The sequence below is a fragment of the Balaenoptera physalus genome (assembly GCF_965194825.1).
Source record: "Balaenoptera physalus genome assembly, chromosome: 11".
Taxonomy (NCBI): Eukaryota; Metazoa; Chordata; class Mammalia; order Artiodactyla; family Balaenopteridae; genus Balaenoptera; species Balaenoptera physalus.
Window position 1 is genome coordinate 22,043,925 of NC_138896.1, and position 18,167 is coordinate 22,062,091.

The 18,167-nt window shown below is 42.9% G+C and overlaps 6 protein-coding genes and 2 pseudogenes across 8 annotated transcripts in view; 5 read left to right on the forward strand and 3 right to left on the reverse strand.

Annotated features, from left to right (window-relative positions):
• The window catches only part of LOC309638925 (zinc finger and SCAN domain-containing protein 16-like), a 378,126-nt gene that overhangs the window by 261,247 nt on the left and 98,712 nt on the right, over positions 1 to 18,167 (forward strand). The window lies entirely within an intron of this gene.
• LOC309638970 (histone H2B type 1-C/E/F/G/I pseudogene) lies at positions 300 to 1,718 on the reverse strand (annotated as a pseudogene). Its single transcript has one exon. The product of its transcript is annotated as a histone H2B type 1-C/E/F/G/I pseudogene (transcript).
• LOC309638956 (histone H2A type 1 pseudogene) lies at positions 1,738 to 2,499 on the forward strand (annotated as a pseudogene). Its single transcript has one exon. The product of its transcript is annotated as a histone H2A type 1 pseudogene (transcript).
• On the forward strand, positions 2,493 to 4,531 carry H3C10 (H3 clustered histone 10). Its single transcript, XM_082415535.1, has one exon. It carries the CDS (start codon positions 4,098 to 4,100, stop codon positions 4,506 to 4,508), a length of 411 nt encoding a protein of 136 aa, XP_082271661.1. The 5' UTR covers positions 2,493 to 4,097; the 3' UTR covers positions 4,509 to 4,531.
• On the reverse strand, positions 6,820 to 7,212 carry LOC309638965 (histone H2A type 1-J). The gene has a single exon (XM_082415541.1). The coding sequence runs from the start codon at positions 7,206 to 7,208 to the stop codon at positions 6,822 to 6,824; it is 387 nt and encodes a 128-aa protein (XP_082271667.1). The 5' UTR covers positions 7,209 to 7,212; the 3' UTR covers positions 6,820 to 6,821.
• LOC309638955 (histone H2B type 1-C/E/F/G/I-like) lies at positions 7,496 to 14,905 on the forward strand. Its single transcript, XM_082415530.1, has 2 exons — positions 7,496 to 7,896; positions 12,318 to 14,905. The coding sequence occupies exons 1-2, from the start codon at positions 7,520 to 7,522 to the stop codon at positions 12,397 to 12,399; spliced, it is 459 nt and encodes a 152-aa protein (XP_082271656.1). The 5' UTR covers positions 7,496 to 7,519; the 3' UTR covers positions 12,400 to 14,905.
• On the forward strand, positions 7,904 to 12,399 carry LOC309638974 (histone H4). The gene has a single exon (XM_082415550.1). The coding sequence runs from the start codon at positions 9,733 to 9,735 to the stop codon at positions 10,042 to 10,044; it is 312 nt and encodes a 103-aa protein (XP_082271676.1). The 5' UTR covers positions 7,904 to 9,732; the 3' UTR covers positions 10,045 to 12,399.
• LOC309638973 (histone H4) lies at positions 14,903 to 18,133 on the reverse strand. Its single transcript, XM_082415549.1, has 2 exons — positions 17,662 to 18,133; positions 14,903 to 15,400 (listed from the first exon to the last, which is right to left on the reverse strand). Exon 1 carries the CDS (start codon positions 18,045 to 18,047, stop codon positions 17,736 to 17,738), a length of 312 nt encoding a protein of 103 aa, XP_082271675.1. The 5' UTR covers positions 18,048 to 18,133; the 3' UTR covers positions 14,903 to 15,400; positions 17,662 to 17,735.

Sequence of the window (18,167 nt, forward strand, 5' to 3'; positions counted from 1 at the left end):
CAGCACATTCCGCATTCTCTGGTTAATCTCTTTTTCTTGCCTAAAATACATCTCTGAGTCCACAGCACCTTTTCTTCCCTCCAAGAGCACCGCACCTTAGGCCTCACCTTATCCAAGATGAACTCAGCTACTTCGGGAGTAGAGGGTACTCCCTCCTCCGCCTTTGTTTGGAACAAGGAAGGGGCGGAGCGAGAAATGCGAGTCTTCCCCGCTCGGGTTTCTCTAGTTTTCAATTTGGTCCGAAGAATTCAAATAAACGGCTGCCCCCCCCCCCCATCCCCCGCCTTGAGTACACCTTTTTTCCACTGTTGTCTTTAGAGTTTTGATTTATCTGTACTCTCAACATGGCAAGGCCGCGGCAAGGCGGGGAGGGGCTAGGGTTAATGGTGGTGCTAAGAGCCACGGTAAGGTCCTGTGTGCCAACATCCAGGGTGGAGTCAAGTGCATCTCCGGTCTCGTCTACAGAGACCCGCGGGGTGCTGAAGGTCTTACTATGAAATGTGACCATGACGCCATAACCTACACCCAACGTGCCTAGCGCAAGACGGTCACCGCTGTAGACTTTGTTCTTTCAAGCTCCAGAGACACACCCACTATGGCTTTGGCGGCTGACTGCATTGTATCTTGTATTGCCGTTTTCAATTGTAAAAGCTCTTTTCAGGGGTACCTATCTTTTCTTTTAAGGAGTTAGCTGTTCAGATCACATATTGTAGCTGGTCTTGTTCCTTAGTTCCTGCACTAGTGTACGGCATCGTGGTCTGCTGCAAAGTGATAACGAGAAAAAGGGCTATGCAGTGAATGGGTCTGGAGTTCCTGTACACGTAAAAATGGCTTCCATTCACAATGCTTACAGGCTCCCAGGCGCACTTTTAGAATGCGCTAAACTGCAAACATTTTAATTTGGGGCTTCCTAACTGTGAAATTAAACTAGTATCTAAAGGGAACCAGTCCAGTGACTTCCTGGATTTCCCTGGCGTTGTCATTGTTGCTCTCGAGGTTTTCAGGTATTGTCTGTCCAGTCAAAACATGGGGAGACGGGCTAGATGAATCAAAGAACGTAGTGTTGACACCAGAAATGCTCGCAAAAATGCACTTTCTTGTTTGAACATTTGTCAGATTAACACCAAATTTGGGTTAAACGTCACTTCCTCAAATATTAACCAGATCCAGCAAAGACACCTCCTCCTCCTCCTCCTCTCTCCGCGCCCCCTCCACCCCCCGCACGGAAATGACAGGCAAGGCGCCCCAGCTCTTTCTTGAGAAGTGTTAAGCAGCTCTGAAAAGAGCCTTTGGGTTTGGCAACGCCTATAAACACATTTACTTGAAGCTGGTATACTTGGTGATAGCCTTGGTACCCTCATACACTGCGTGCTTGGCCAGCTCTCCAGGCAGCAGCAGGCGAACAGCCGTCTGGATCTCCCTGGATGTGATGGTCGAGCGTAATGCGCCAGGCGCGACGCCTCGCCCGCGATGCGCTCGAAGATGTCGTTAGCGAACGAATTCATGATGCCCAGGGCCTTGGATGAGATGCCAGTGTCCGGGTGGACCTGCTTCAGCACCTTGTACACGTACACGGAGTAGCTCTGCTTGCGGCTGCGTTTGCGCTTCTTGCCATCCTTCTTCGGCGCCTTGGTCACCGCCTTCTTGGAGCCCTTCTTCGGGACACGAGTGGACTTGGCAGACTCAGGCATGCTGAAGTACTGCGGTGGAAATGAAACAGAAAGCCAGGAAAATGAAAGGCACTTCTTTAACAACAAGGGTTTATGCAAATGAGGCGGGATAAAGGTTTCTGGTGATTGGTGTTTTCTCCAGTGACGTCATAGCTCAATTTTTGCCCAGCCGAGGTAGGCATCCTGCATAGTCGCGTTTCCATTGGCCTAAATGAAAGTAAAATGTTAGCCAATCGTACAGCTTCCTTTTCGCGCCTAGCAGGGCCTATAAAATGTGCGTTTTACAGTTCTTGCTTGTTATCTGTGATAGCGGTTGTGGATCCCGAATCATGTCTGGGCGAGGCAAACAAGGCGGTAAGGCTCGCGCCAAGGCTAAGACTCGCTCTTCGCGGGCCGGGCTCCAGTTCCCTGTGGGCCGAGTGCACCGCCTTCTTCGCAAGGGCAACTACGCCGAGCGGGTCGGGGCCGGCGCGCCGGTGTACCTGGCGGCGGTGCTGGAGTACCTGACGGCCGAGATCTTGGAGCTGGCGGGCAACGCGGCCCGCGACAACAAGAAGACGCGTATCATCCCGCGCCACCTGCAGCTGGCCATCCGCAACGACGAGGAGCTCAACAAGCTGCTGGGTAAAGTCACCATCGCGCAGGGTGGTGTCTTGCCCAACATCCAGGCCGTGCTGCTGCCCAAGAAGACTGAGAGCCACCACAAGGCCAAAGGCAAATAGAAGTCTGGATTAGTTTAATGCAGCTCAAGTTTCTCAATCAAACCAAAGGCTCTTTTCAGAGCCACCTACAGTTTTCTGGGAAGAACTGAACACTAGGCTTACAAAGTTTCTTGTGCTCTAGATAATACTTCGGACCATTATAGGTGAATTACATGAACCTCAAAACTTGTGTTAGGAAGTGATTTCCACTCCATGTTAAAGTGTGTGAAATAACCTATAAACTTTGATTCATCAGCATTGGCAGATTTGAGGGGTTATGTGGAGTGAGTCATTCTTAAGTATTGTCACCTTCACCTCTACCCATCACGAGCCTCTGGAAAGCACAAACTTCTGGTGGAAGGTCAATGTGCCTTTTTGTGGCAGTTTTAAGACATTTTTGTTTTCTGGGTTCTAGACATCATGAGTATTCAGGGATCAAACCAAACCTGTATCTTAGGTCAAAGGCCATTTTTGGAGCCGTAAGATTTCTGAGAAAGACCTAATTTCACGTCAGTGTGCATTACCTTTTACATTGCTGATTAAGGAAAATTTAAATACTCAGGCTTCTTATCGGAAACGTTAGCTGAGGTGCCTGGCAATTATACTCATTGTTTATTATTGGGTTCTCAAGTATTTTCCAAGCTCCCTTGCACCCATCCATACAAACAGGTGTCTATATAAGTCGATGATCATTCGTTTCAGGATAAAAATGCGATATTCTAGTTTTAAAATGCCGTTTTCTTGGTCTTTTTATTGTTAAAAGACCTTGTACTGATGGGATTAGATCATTTTTTCCTTAAAAAAAAAAAAAAAAAAGCTTGCCTCGGTAATTTCTAGGCCCTGGGGGGAGGGGGAGGATCAGATGTATCAGATGCCAGGCAAGGAGGCTCTCCTAAGGTTCTGCCAGTTGCTAAGGAACTATTGGATGTAGATGCAAACTCAAGGGGTGTGTAGCTTGCGGTAAACATAGGTTACTGGTGGGGAATTAGAGTCTTTAAAAACAAAGGAATTACATTCTTAAAATAGAAAAATAAATTGTGCTGCAATGGAATTCTTTTATATTAACTAATAATGAAAAGAAGTTCATGTAAGGATGAGTTTCCCTATGAAGTTATTAACCCTTTAATTCCTCACATGCAAATCAGATTGCACTTACTGAAAAAAATTTAAAAGTTCTTAAAATTCGTGTTTGAAGGAAAGCTGAGGGGTGATGGTACAGCGCTGCTATTAAGCAATTGTGGCCACTGATCACTGGATATGTGGCTAGTTTGAACAAAGTAGTGGACAAGTAATATACACACTGGATTTCAAACAGTGCAAAATAAAAAAAAATGTGAAATATCTAACAATTATATTGATTACATGTTGAAATGAATATTTTAGATATATGGGGTTAAACAGAATACTATTAAAAATAATTTCTTCTGTTTTTATTTTGTTCTAATGTTGCTAGAAAAGTTTCCGCTTCTTATGTAGCTTGTATTTATTTCTACTGGAAATTGCTGTTACAGAGCAAACAACTTTACAGGAAAAATGAAAAAAAAATTGAGGCCACAGATAACTGAGACTATGGGAGGATTGCGGGAACTACAAATAAAATTTTCGAGTCCTAACCAGTCCGGTTACCGGTTGGATAGTCCTGGTCTCTTTTTGTCCAATCAGCTTGTGACTCTCTCTATAAATAGGTGGCCAGGGGGCGCGTGTATGCTAGCTGAATCACCTAGCCATGGCTCGCACTAAGCAGACCGCTCGCAAGTCCACCGGCGGCAAGGCGCCGCGTAAGCAGCTGGCCACCAAAGCGGCCCGGAAGAGTGCGCCGGCCACGGGCGGCGTGAAGAAGCCGCACCGCTACCGGCCCGGCACGGTGGCCCTGCGCGAGATCCGCCGCTACCAGAAGTCCACGGAGCTGCTGATCCGTAAGCTGCCGTTTCAGCGCCTGGTGCGCGAGATCGCGCAGGACTTCAAGACTGACCTGCGCTTCCAGAGCTCGGCCGTGATGGCGCTGCAGGAGGCGTGCGAGGCCTACCTGGTGGGGCTCTTCGAGGACACCAACCTGTGTGCCATCCATGCCAAGCGCGTCACCATCATGCCCAAGGACATCCAGCTTGCGCGCCGCATCCGCGGGGAGAGGGCGTGAGCCTGAAGGTCTCCCATTCACCCCAAAAGGCTCTTTTCAGAGCCGCCCATATGCACACTGAAAAAGGACTGTTTCCCTGCTAATGACTGCTACTAGCTTTGCTTGTGGGAGACAGGTGGACTTTATACATTTTGATTTTCTAAGTACCAGGTGTATGTGTTATTTCCATCTCCCAATTTAGTAAAACAAGTGGTTAGACCTTCCTTACATTCCTAATTTCTCTTAGTTAGAAAACACATTACTGCTACGATTAGACTGTCAGATGTGATCATGCCCATTCCTTTCCTGAGGGGGCTTGTGAAATGCAGGACCTATGATTTCCACATGGGATTTAGGGTGATGCTAATATTTTACCAAGTTAAAATGATCTAATGTTTTCTACTTGGATTAACACCTTAAGCAAAAAGTAATTGAGTGTCCCCTCCCAGGAATCAGCCTTCCTATGGGAAAAAAGATTTGATGGGAAGCAGTCGTCCCCCACCCCCGCCCCAGCCACATCTAAGGCCAATTTCTAAACAGATTGGTATTCTTGAGTGTGTAAACAGGGCCTTCTGGCTTGGGGAACTGAGATATTAAGTCAAGAGGGACCCACAACAGAGATGGCCCTTTCTGCTGGCTGGGTAGGGCACCCTCTCCTGGATATATGCAGTCAGTATATTGCTTCCCCAAGTAATCTTTCAGTTCTCATTATTTGAAGATTTATTCAGGGGAAATGAGCAGTCCTAGTTATGTGTACGTTTCTAATTATGTGGATACAAATATTCCATGTCTCTAAACTCTCTGTGTGCTGAACTCCGGTAGTCAGTTATCCTACCTAAGCTTTTCTGGAATTTCAACATAATTTCATCATTCCATACAAGGAACTTGGGGTTTTGCTATAGTAATGGCTCACAAAAATGAATACTCAGACACCAGACCATTTTGGCTCATGCTAATGGGTAGATGGTGATGCCAAGTACTAAGATAAGAATCACTGGGAAAGTAGTGATGATGATGTTCAGTCTGGGATATACATTTTGAATTTCCCGGAGATCTACAAGAATATCAGAAAGTAGATGTATGTGTATGTCTGAACTTGAGATAAGTCTGGGATGGACATAAAAATTTGGAAGTCATTAGTATATATAAAGCATTTGAAACCAAAGGACTGGCCTAGAGATCCCTCTGGCTCTTCCTCTCTTGTGACCACTCTGCCTTATTTGCCAGTATCGAACTTTTTGTCATTTGCCTGCACATACCACAAGCCATGAATTTGGTGACGCTCATTTTCTGCTGGAATCCCTACACTTTCCTCTATTTCCCAATTTCCTTTAATCCTCAGACCAAGTGTTAACCTCTCACAGATCTTACTCCTCTATGCTCCCCTTATATTCTGAGCTTACTTATCTTGCTACATTGTTCTTTATTTACTCTTGTTTCTCCCCATTAGATTTTCTTTAGGACCGGCGGCGTCTCATTAACATTGTATCCTTAATGCGTGGTACCCAAGTGTGTGATATTTTTTGAAAACAAGTGCATTAGAATTTAATAAAAGAGGAAACAGAAGAAATTGCCTTTGTGCCTGCATTTCTTGAAATGGCAAAACTGCAAAGTGGCATATATGTTCCAAATCTTTCCTAAAGCATAGAATTAAAGGACCTTGCTATGCCTGATCAGAAATACGAACATACCAGAATCTTTTATTATTCTGAAAACGGCCTTTGGTTGTTTCAGAATTCATCTTTTTTTTTTCAAACTGTAAGTCTTAATCATTAGTGCTCTTGGAATCAATAGCATCCAGCACCATCGTTGTTACAGTCAAGCTTGAATTGTTCTATTTGTATATCTACTTAATTTTTCCAGCCTAGGTAACGACTGGGTATCGTTAAGCGTTTTAAAACAACTCTTTAAGAACAAAATTTTTAAGATGCAGGATTTACTATCTTCCTGACACCCCAGATGAGTTTGTGTATCATTCACAAAAAACCACTTCAGGGCCCCTCCAACAGATGCTTTAGCTTCATAAAAACTCACTTATACCACTTGCCTACCTCCCACATACGGACATAGATGAGTCAACTTAATAACCTTGTAGCTTCAGTGATTTTGAAATTTGTCTGACACAAATGTGAATTTTGTTGACAACGGCTCCTAAATACCAACTCTGAAATATGGAACAGAAGAGATGAGGACACCCTAGGACTGAAATCTAATTTGAGAGTATCAGTACTGTACTTCACAGAACAAATTAGAAGTGTACGAAGTCGTGTCACCTTTTTTATGATAATAGAAGTGGCTCTGAAAAGAGCCTTTTGGTGTTTCCAAACTTGGTCCCTACTTGGTCTTGTGATGGCTCTCAGTCTTCTTGGGCAGTAGCACGGCCTGGATGTTAGGCAGGACACCACCCTGCGCGATAGTGACTTTACCCAGCAGTTTGTTGAGCTCCTCGTCGTTGCGAATGGCTAGCTGCAAGTGACGCGGGATAATGCGCGTCTTCTTGTTGTCGCGGGCCGCGTTGCCCGCCAGCTCCAAGATCTCGGCCGTCAGGTACTCCAGCACCGCCGCCAGATACAACGGCGCGCCGGCCCCTACCCGCTCGGCGTAGTTGCCTTTGCGGAGCAAACGGTGCACTCTGCCCACGGGGAATTGGAGCCCGGCCCGCGAAGAGCGGGTCTTAGACTTAGCACGAGCCTTACCGCCTTGTTTCCCTCGCCCAGACATAACCACAGATCTACAAACACTTTCAGGGATAACTGACACAAAAGCCAAGAAACGCAGCTTTTATAGCCCCTGCTAGGAGCGAAAAGGAAGCTGTACGATTGGCTAACATTTTACTTTCATTTAGGCCAATGGAAACGCGACTATTCAGGATGCCTACCTTGATTGGGCAAAACTGAAGTATGACTTCACTGGAGAAGAATCACCAATCACTAGAAACCTTTACCGCACCTCATTTGCATAAAGCCTTGTTGTTAAAGAGGTACCTGTTGGTTTCCTAATCGTTCGTTTTACTTTGATCGCAGTTTTTCGCCATGCCGGAGTCTGCCAAGTCCACTTCTGCTCCAAAGAAGGGTTCTAAGAAGGCGGTGACCAAGGCCCAGAAAAAAGATGGTAAGAAGCGCAAGCGCAGCCGCAAGGAAAGCTACTCCGTGTACGTGTACAAAGTGCTGAAGCAGGTCCATCCGGACACTGGTATCTCGTCTAAAGCTATGGGCATCATGAATTCGTTCGTTAACGACATCTTCGAGCGCATCGCGGGCGAGGCGTCGCGCTTGGCGCATTACAACAAGCGCTCGACCATCACCTCCAGGGAGATCCAGACGGCCGTGCGCCTGCTGCTGCCGGGCGAGCTGGCCAAGCACGCCGTGTCAGAGGGCACCAAGGCAGTCACCAAGTACACCAGCTCCAAGTGAGTCACTGATTGCTGAGCGATTGATCAGACTTTCTCACACCCAATGGCTCTTTTCAGAGCCACCTACACTTTCCGAAAAAGAGCTTGTCCGTTGTTAGGTCTGTTTTGAAATGTTTCATGTTTCTTTGAATGTGTAAGTATAGCTTTAGATAAAAAATTTCTACGTTTTTGGGGGAGCCTTGATTCTCATGCATTTTTGCATGTTTGTTACAGTTGGCTTTCACTATTATAAGTAGCTTTCGTGTACTTAATGAAGAACTAATAATGCATGTATCCTTCGGTTTGCAGAAGTATTTGAAGATAAATCTTTGCACTGCAAGTAGCTAGAGCATCGCAATAACTCCTGGGGTTTTCTTTAATCTTATCTCGATCCTATCCCGATAAGCTACCTAGTTTTTGGGTCCTATCCAATAATCTACTTAGCTACTTACTGCCTATGAAATTGAAGTAAGGAATTACTTACTCCTTCTGGAGGATCCAGAAGTCGAAGGTATTAGTTGACAAGGAGGCCGAATTCGCAGCCAGTGTGTCTGAGTGCTTCCTCCCTAAGCTGCAACAGGTCCATAACTTTATGCATTATTAAAGTCTCAGCCTTAATAGTTGGAAGCTAGGGTAATTTTAAGATAGAGTGCTGACAGGACTTGATGACTTAAGAGTTGCGAGACAGCATAATGTAGGTTGTTCCATTTTCTAGTTTCTCACCTAGTTCCCTCTCCTTTCAATTTACCCCACCTTGCTCCACCACCTCTCATACGTAACTGTAAAATGATAAACATTGTTAAAGGGATTAGATGGCTTTTAGTCATGGAGTAAACAAGAGCAGTTTGAAAAATAAACCTGAGTCCTTTCTCTTGTGCCAGGCTAAGAGTAAAGAGTTGGAAATTTTAAAATTTTTCCTTCACCTCTTCAGTTCTCTTTGAAATGATTATAACTTTTCTATGTTGGCAGGAAAGCCTGGTGCCTCTGAAAAACCCAAAGGCGTTTTCTTTTTTCTTGAAACAAGTTACAATGTTAATACATTTTAATGGAAACACAATAGGAAGGACTAGTGTCCCCAGTACATTACAGAAATTACGTTAAAGAGGGTACTTTATCACTGGCAAATAAATCCATAAATCTTGCTTGCTGACCACTTGATCAAAGACAAAAAAAAAATCATCTATCCCCAAATTAATTCTGAATGTAACAAATAGATTTTGGAAACCATAGTATATAGAACAGAATAGAATTTTAGTAATAGCTCCAAGTATGATGTTAAAGGCATTTCATTGGTGGAGAAAAGAATTATTTTAAAAATCTGGCTGTTTAAGGAATTGCTAGGGAACTGTTTAAAACTGTGCTATGGAGAATTCATGGGGAGGAATAATAAGCAGATATTAATAACTTATTAAAAACTCAAGGGAAATTGAGTTAAATATACCAGTGTAAAGAGGTTTTAAAAGGGCATATGCAGCATTGCATACATTTTCTTTGAAAGAATATCTGCTTTTATCTATTCACCAATATACCAAATCAGCTACCAGCAGTGATCTCTGTGTGGTGATATAACGAGTTTTGCCCTTTTCCACAACACTAATGTTTTGCGTTCGCATTCAAAAGCAATTGTTAAAGCCTTAAAACATGGTAACAAAATAAGTTACCACAGCGTGAAACAGTACAAAAGAACAGAGAAAGCCTCTTTTCCTTTTTTTTTTTTTTGGTCAAATTCCCCTCCTCCCCTTAGGGCGGGACTTCCCGCCTTCAGGTTCTCAGTTCGGTCCGCTAACGGACGTATAAAGGCTTGCATCCGCGAGCTGTAGTAGCTAGGCTTTGGTGGGCCTCCAAGTGTTCGTTATGTCGGGTCGTGGGAAGGGAGGGAAGGGTCTCGGAAAGGGGGGCGCCAAACGTCACCGCAAGGTCTTGCGCGATAATATCCAGGGCATCACCAAGCCCGCCATTCGGCGTCTGGCCCGGCGTGGTGGTGTCAAGCGCATCTCTGGCCTTATCTACGAGGAGACCCGCGGGGTGCTGAAGGTGTTCCTGGAGAATGTGATTCGGGACGCTGTCACTTACACCGAGCACGCCAAGCGCAAGACTGTCACCGCCATGGACGTGGTCTACGCGCTCAAGCGCCAGGGACGCACCCTTTATGGTTTTGGTGGCTGAGTGTTTAGTTTTGTGTCTGTTCCTTTAACAAAAGGCCCTTTTCAGGGCTTCCTACTTTTACCTTGTAAGGAGCTGTGATTCTGATATTTTTCATTGCTTGGAATTGTTAAAATAACAAGAAGTGTAATTATTGTACTTTGGTCTGCGAAACTGTTTTGTGCTTACTCTGGGACGCGTGTGTTCCCAATCCCGCCCAGGTACAGCCAGGGGTCGTTAGGATCGCTATCCAGTCAATTCCTTACCTAAGGATATATTCACGCTGAATTGGTGTGGGGTCTTTAGTTGTGTAATTTGCTAAAGGAGGTAGTGGGGAAAGTCCTTGCAGATGCCTACGTTCACTACTACGTAACTTTCTTTTAGAAAGTAATTTTTATAATTTAACCACCTATGAAAAGTGGGGTAACTTTGTGTTAGTTAATACACTGTACCACTGGCAAGAAGTCACACACAACCGAGTCTGGCAGTGTTACTTGGAAAAAGTGTATTCAGATCCCAAACTGGGAAAGTGTTTTATAGAAAAAGAATTCGTCTTTAAGGTTAGTTAGTGACATCTCTGCCCCTCTAAAGGTAATAACTTATCTTGTCAAATCAAGCTCGCAGGCATGTTCTATGTGCCTGGAGGGATAGTCAGTAGACTACTGCTGGTCTGGATCACTTATTTACCACAAAGGATAGAGAGAACATTTTATACAAATTAGTCCACTCACAGAGTCAAGTGAGTAAAGGGGTTTCTTGGTTGCTTTTAAAAGGCGAGGCTCATAATTGGCGCTCATTAAGTCTTAATTTATGTATTTGGTGAAATGGTGAATGTCACTGGTGACAAGAACTGGGGAGGGACAGTTATAGTAATGGATTCAGATAAAGCAAAAGTACAAAATTCCTGGTCCACATATGGAGAGCACATATGTTTTATTTAGACATATTTTTCTTAATTTTTTTGTCACTAATGTAAGCATGTTAATGAAAAATGTACTTGTTTTCAACTTGTGAAAAATCGTCCGATTTGGCACCGCTAAGCAGACCCACATATATTTTCGACATAAAGAATAATCTCTCTGTTTAGGATGTAAAAGATAAAAATAAATATTTTAAGAGATGTAAATGTCCTGTTTTGTGACTTTACTACCAAAGGGATGCAAGATGGTGAAACATTTAAGCATAATCATTAGAAGCAGATGGCTTGGGATTAAACCTATACCACCATTCTCTTGTGGTGAGAACGGGTTAAGTTACACATCTTTTCTGGGCCTTAGTTTCTCCATTTATACACTTGTGTGATAATGATATTGATACCTCGCTCAAAGGATTGTTTTGAGGATTAATGAGTTGATAAATGAAAAGTGCTTAAGTACCAGTGCCTGACAAATAGTAAGTGCAATGTGAAGCAGTTATTACTCATTTATGCCTCATCCCTAATTGCATCACAACCACATTCCAGCTGAGATTCTCTAGTCTGTTATGGGGCCATGGGAAATACCCTAAAGTCAATATGTTTTTTGAAACAGTTTTTGCACTTGGAGATATTATCTTGATTATTCCTACTGTGTCACACCTGTTCGTTTGTACTCACATTCTGGGTGGTAAATAAAAGGCAGGAGGAGCCTTCCTTAGCCTTCTGAGGATGATCACAGCATAACTGGATAGGTTTGCTGTGATTTTTGTCTTTCTCTTTCTCACTTTCTATCAACCTCATCTCATTTTTCTGACTAGCCATAGGATTTAACTGCCAAAGAGAAACTCAGACATCATGTGGACAAAAGATCTGTCTCTTATGTGAAGGCACATAAGAATTACTATGAAAAAGTTGTTTGTTTAAATAATAACTGGTCTTTCCATAGACCAGTTAATCAGCATCTGTAGGACTGGGTCACCTCAAATACAACTCATTAGCACCTCCCATTTCTACTGGTCCCACAGGCCTTTTCAAATCTAAGGGGAAATCTCAGTGTTTTAATACCATCTTTTCATCAATTTCAACTTTAAGAGAATGCTCTCAAAGGCTGTGGAACTCTCAGACCCAAAGCTCAGACCCAAATTAAGGGACAAAGGATCAATCATCCTTTGTTGCAATGAGAGGGCCTGTCCAGGAGTTCAAGTTTTTACCTTTCTCCCAAGAGAGGATTTAGTTCAAAATTCATGGGTTTATTTTATCTGTTGTTAATGGATTAAAGTTTGTTGCATAAAAAGTTCTTGCTATAAACATCTGCTAGGTTCAGCGGTTATAGAATCAAGACATCAGAAACCAAGGACAACTTCTTGGCTTTCCTTTCCAGCTGTACTGGGAAAACTACCCTTAAAAAAGAAACCATAGGAGTTCCCTGGTGGTGCAGTAGTTGGGGATCTGCCTGCCAATGAAGGGGACATGCGTTCCATCCCTGGTCGGGGAGGATCCCACATACTGCAGAGCGGCTAAGCCCGTGTGCCACAGCTGCTGACCCTGCACTCTTGAGCCTGAGAGCCACAACCGCTGAGCCCGTGCACCACAACTACTGAAGCCCGCACGCTCTAGGGCCCACGTGCTGCAACTGCTGAACCCACATGCTGCAACTACTGAGGCCCACGCACCTGGAACCCATGCTCCGCAACAGGAGGTGCCGCAGTGGGAGGCCCACATAGTGCAACAGAGAGTAGCCCCTGCTCCCCCGCTCGCCACAACTGAAGAAACCCCACGTGCAGCGACAAAGACCCAATGCAGACAAAAAAACCCAAAAAAACAAAAAACAAAAAACACAACATAGTCTACACTAAAACCTTAACAAATAGAAAAAATTATTGTGACTAAATACCCTGAGAATCAGCATGTATTACTTAACACAGTTTCATTGCTTGTTCAGGACTCTAACCTAGTGAGTATACAGGAAAGCTCTCAGTCAATAGCATCAGGAATGTTAGTTAATTAATTCATTTATTCATTAATATTACTGAATGACTGCTGTGCTTCAGGCATTGTACTTGGCACTGGTGATACAGCAAGGAAAAACACAGTCTCTTTTTACTAGGAAAAGACAGAAGATAAACTAATACACAATCATTTTTCTACATCCAATGGCCAATTATTAGTCTTCATTTTATTTGACCTATTGTAAACACTGACATAATTGACCCTACAATTTCTCTTTGATATACTTTCTTCACTTGGTTCTCTCTTACCAGAGGCTCTGTATCTATTGCTAGCTCATCTCTTCTCCCCAGACCCTTAATGTTGGGGTATACACGGCTAACTTTTTACTACTTCTTTTTCTGTACTCACTCGCTTGTAGATCTCACCAAGTTCAGACTTTCAATACCAGCTGTACATTAATGACTTCCAATTTTATATTGCCAACCCAGGCTTCTCTCCTAAACTCCAGACAGACATACACCCAATTTCTTTTTCTTTTTCTTTTTCTTTTCTTTTCTTTTTTTTGTGGGGGGGGGGTGGGGGACGAGTGGCTTGCAGTACCTTAGTTCCCCCACTAGGGATTGAACCCAGGCCTCAGCAGTGAAAGTACCGAGTCTGAACCACTGGACAGCCAGAGAATTCCCTACAGTTCCCTATATTTTTTCTTCACATGGATGTTTGACATCTTAAAGTTAACATGTCCAAAATAGAATCCTTGGTACTCCCCCATCCTAATCTTTCATTAAAACATTCCCCCATTTAGTTGATCATTACTTCATTCTTGTCTATTCAATTCTTCTAGAAATCCTCTTGATTTTGCCTTCAAAATATATATGGAAACATCAATTCTCTGTACCACTATGCTACCACCCTGGCTTGAGGACCATCTTCTCTCCCCTAGGTTACTGGCTTCAGTTTCCTTAATATTTTTCCTACTTCCACATTTGACCCCCCACCGTCCTGTGGGAAGGTACTTTGATGCCCTGGTAGCCTCCAAACACACTACCAGGCAAGCTCTCCCATGGCATAAAAAGACTCAAATTAAATCAAAATGTTGGGGATGCATGAATTTTTAAATCAATTTAAACACATAACCTGAGACAAGGGGAAAGATGTAGGGTAAGTTAAGACTTAAAATAAGGGTTCAAGGAGATGGGCCACAGTAGCTGAATCATGGGTTACACAATGCTCAGATATCTTTCTGCTGCATCAACCTTTCTTACTGATGGTTTGGTTATGAAGCCCAGAGTCCAGGTTTGGGCAAGAACGTCCACAGATAGACCCTGGCCTATCAAAGAGAGATTATTAACCCTGGCCACATCTGTTGCTCACCAATTTGCCTGCCAAATAGCCATGGGTTTTATTTGTGTTATCTTGGGCAAAGGACGCATGGGGGCCAGAATGGATACCCCATATCCCAAATATATTTAGTGTATCAGGAATATTTAGTGACTCATGTAACCCAGGCATATTTAGTGTCCAGGTGTATCAGGTATAAGTAGTGCCTCAGGATCGTGCAGATCTCCTGGTCCTTTCTCCTTATACTTAACACACATGTGCTCTACTTTCTAACTACTTATCTACACAGTACTTAATGCATCTTATGAGTTTCATCCATCACATTTGTTTCTCTGTAGCAGAATTAAATCTTTGCAAATAGTATAAGAAATACATATTTCATAATATTTAGGAAGCCAAGATCAAGAATTGGATTAGATATGCTCAGACCTTTAGATAGGTATTTTATAATAGAGAATTTAAATTTTTATCTTTTGTTTAACTTGGTCTGTTTTTTATTAATATGACATAGTTGTGAAAAAGGGATGAAGGCTTACTTGTTTAAGGAGGAGTGGTTAGTTCTAAGCCTATATTAATAACCACATTCCTATGAAAAAGGATTTTGTATAAAATCCCATCACTCTTCTGTATTGTTTTGTAGACAGGGCCAATCAATCTATATTTTATATTTTCAAAAGTCATGTTAAGTATTACTTTTTATCAAAAGTTCTTTTAATGGAATATTTTTCTAAAATTTGATGAGTCAGTTTGAAAAATATAGCAACTGAAAGTATAAAAAGGTTTTAGTAAAGGACCTTTAGCCACAATCAAATCAGTTCATTCAGTCCAAAGTGATTAATTCTTGGGAATTCCCTGGCGGTCCAGTGGTTAGGTTCCGCGCTTCCACTGAAGGAGACACAGGTTCGATCCCTGGGGGGGGGGAACTAAAATCCCCTCACGCCACGTGGCCAAAAAAAAAAAAAAAAGTGATTAATCATTGCTTTGTTGATCTTGGGTTAAGCAGCCTGCTTCTAATATGACTTGCAAAATCTTAAATCAGACCTGTGGTAGAGCTTGACAGTATCAGGTACAGTTATTTATTAAAGTTCTTTTGATGTTTCTTCTGGAAAACTCAATTTCAGATCTGTTTTGTAGCAGGGGCCTTTAGAGATAACTGCATAGAAAACCAGCAACTATCTGTTGATGATAAGAGAGAAAACGTCTGGTCAATGTATTATATTAATCAACATTATCAGTATGGAGTAGGATAGAATCGCCAATTTAGGTATGTATTATGAATAGTGAGGACACTGACATACCTCCCAGTGCCCTTTGATATAGGCCATAAAGTATTTGCTATTATTGTCACCAAATGAGAAGGTATTTATACGTAGGAACAAAATCTGTTGGCAGGTTTTTGTGTCTTTTATATGCATATAATTATGGTCTAGGGGCTTCCTTGGTGGCGCAGTGGTTGAGAATCTGCCTGCTAATGCAGGGGACGCGGGTTCGAGCCCTGATCTGGGAAGATCCCACATGCCGCGGAGCAACTAGGCCCGTGAGCCACAACTACTGAGCCTGCGCATCTGGAGCCTGTGCTCCGCAACATGAGAGGCCGCGATAGTGAGAGGCCCGCGCACCGCGATGAAGAGTGGCCCCCGCTTGCCGCAACTAGAGAAAGCCCTCACACAGAAACAAAGACCCAACATAGCAATCAATCAATCAATCAATAAATCTTTAAAAAAAAAAAAAATTATGGTCTACCCAACTTAAAAAGTATAACTGTTAAACATTTATATCAATAACATTTTATCTGGTTAACTTAGGGATGTATAGTTTCCTCTTTTGATTTGCTCTCTTTTTTCAAATATTGCACAATATATAGAGAACAATTCTCACAACTGTATACGCTTCATTACAAATATAAATGAGAGAACAAACCTTACGTTTGGCCTAGTGGTCACAGCTACAAAAATAATTTAGATATAAATAGATAATACCTTAATGGCTTCATTATTCAAAATTTGGGGGTCTGGATTTAGAAAAAGTAATATCAAAAAGAAATCAGGCTATGAATGTAATAAGAGATTTCTACAGCCAAATACTAAAATATTGGGTATAAGATAGCATTTAAACTATGCACAGAATACTTAGGGATTTTTTTTTTGATTGTTGGGGTTTTTTTTCTTTTTTCTTTTTTAAAGAACTGAGAGACTTTTGTCAAAATTATTCGAGAAATCAATGGAAAGCCACAAATAGTAATAGACCCTCAGAAAATGCTGGGGAAATATAATTAAAAGCAAAATCTCCCAATTCAGAAAAGCTCTCCAAAAAGGGAGTAGGAACAGAAAAGTTTTACTATTGCATAAGCATTAAACCAGAATGTGAAGCAGGTCACAGGCAATTTTCTAAAGGGATTGCAAAGCAAGGAGAGAAATCTCTTTTATACAGCTAAATGGGTACAACCCTTTCAAACATTATGTAGGCTTAGCAATTTGGAATCTTGTGATAAGGGAAATTAGGCCTGTCTCTTTTTGGAACAGAGATTGTGTTATCTTCCTTGATTGTATTTCAAAGAGGAAACATTCCTGAGTTGGGAGACTGGCTAGATGAGTGTTTAGCACTTGACATTATGAAGATTAACTACTGGTGAGGCAAGGGAATTTTTAACTTCAGCTATAAAATATGTAAATCTGGTCATTGTTTTCTCATTTTTTGTACATGTGGGCAGTTGTCCTTTAGTCTGTGTCTCTGCATTAGTCAAGCTTTCACCTTTGGCTTTGGGTTTTTTCCTATAGCTTCTAAGACCTGTGGGAAGATACTAAGGCCTCCTTTGAGGTTAGGTCTGGATTTCCTAATGTTAGGAAAAACTCTACCAAGGATCTTTTTTTAATTAGGTCTCCTAGCTTAGAGGGCTGCCCTGTATTTTTTCATAGTAGAGAACACTTCTGTAATGCGACCTTGTTTTTTTTATAATTTAGTTGAAACGCCTTTTAATCACATCCCACCCTCACTAACTATTCTGTGAGATATTACAGTGAGCCTGTCCTTTATCAGCCTTCCATACTGGAGTGTTAAAGCCTATTTAACAGCCACGGGTTTGTTTCTTGAGCAGAGGACACATGGAGCTAGAATAGGTTATTGTGATAAGGCCTTATGTATACTAAATATGCCACGAATTAGTGAGGAGCCAGGTGCACTTCTTTTCCATCCCTTTCTAAACATTCGCTTGCACTCCATCTACAAAGAGAAATGTCACTCTGGTAAAACTTTCAAGTCACATGTATTTGGGTGATCCGTTTGCTTCCAGCTTATGACCATCTAAGCTTTCTGTGCTCAAGCAAAGGAACTTTCACAGTAAAGGGTGTAAGCTGTGCTCCTAAATAGTTAAGGGTAAAGAGCAAAACGAAGAGCCAAGGATGTAGAGAATGTGAAGCGTGAAAAAGCTCAAAACAAACCAGCATCACGGCTCCTCAGATGAAAAGATGGGGGCCCTGAAAAGGGCCTTTTGTTGAACAAAGAGCGCGAAAACTCAGCCGCCGAAGCCGTAGAGAGTACGTCCCTGGCGCTTGAGCGCGTAGACAACATCCATGGCAGTAACAGTCTTGCGCTTGGCGTGCTCTGTGTAGGTGACGGCGTCCCGGATTACGTTTTCCAAAAACACCTTCAGCACCCCGCGGGTCTCCTCGTAGATGAGACCAGAAATGCGCTTCACACCGCCACGCCGGGCCAGGCGTCGAATAGCAGGCTTTGTGATGCCCTGGATGTTATCACGCAGAACTTTGCGATGACGCTTGGCGCCCCCTTTTCCAAGGCCCTTACCGCCTTTGCCGCGACCTGACATGACGAAAACCTCGAGGCTTAACAAAGGTTAACTTCCAGGCCTCCCAGATGCAGGCCTTTATACGTCCGTTGGCGGACCGAACTGAGAACCTGGAGAAAGGTAGCGAGAAGTCCCGCCCCG

Bases quoted from the DNA above. Each gene is read 5' to 3' on its own strand.
- LOC309638973 (XM_082415549.1), bottom strand. From the start codon at position 18,047: ATGTCAGGTCGCGGCAAAGGCGGTAAGGGCCTTGGAAAAGGGGGCGCC.
- LOC309638955 (XM_082415530.1), top strand. From the start codon at position 7,520: ATGCCGGAGTCTGCCAAGTCCACTTCTGCTCCAAAGAAGGGTTCTAAG. The intron at 7,897-12,317 runs GTGAGTCACTGA...TTTCCTTTCCAG, and splicing joins ACCAAGTACACCAGCTCCAA to CTGTACTGGGAAAACTACCC.
- LOC309638965 (XM_082415541.1), bottom strand. From the start codon at position 7,208: ATGTCTGGGCGAGGGAAACAAGGCGGTAAGGCTCGTGCTAAGTCTAAG.
- LOC309638974 (XM_082415550.1), top strand. From the start codon at position 9,733: ATGTCGGGTCGTGGGAAGGGAGGGAAGGGTCTCGGAAAGGGGGGCGCC.
- H3C10 (XM_082415535.1), top strand. From the start codon at position 4,098: ATGGCTCGCACTAAGCAGACCGCTCGCAAGTCCACCGGCGGCAAGGCG.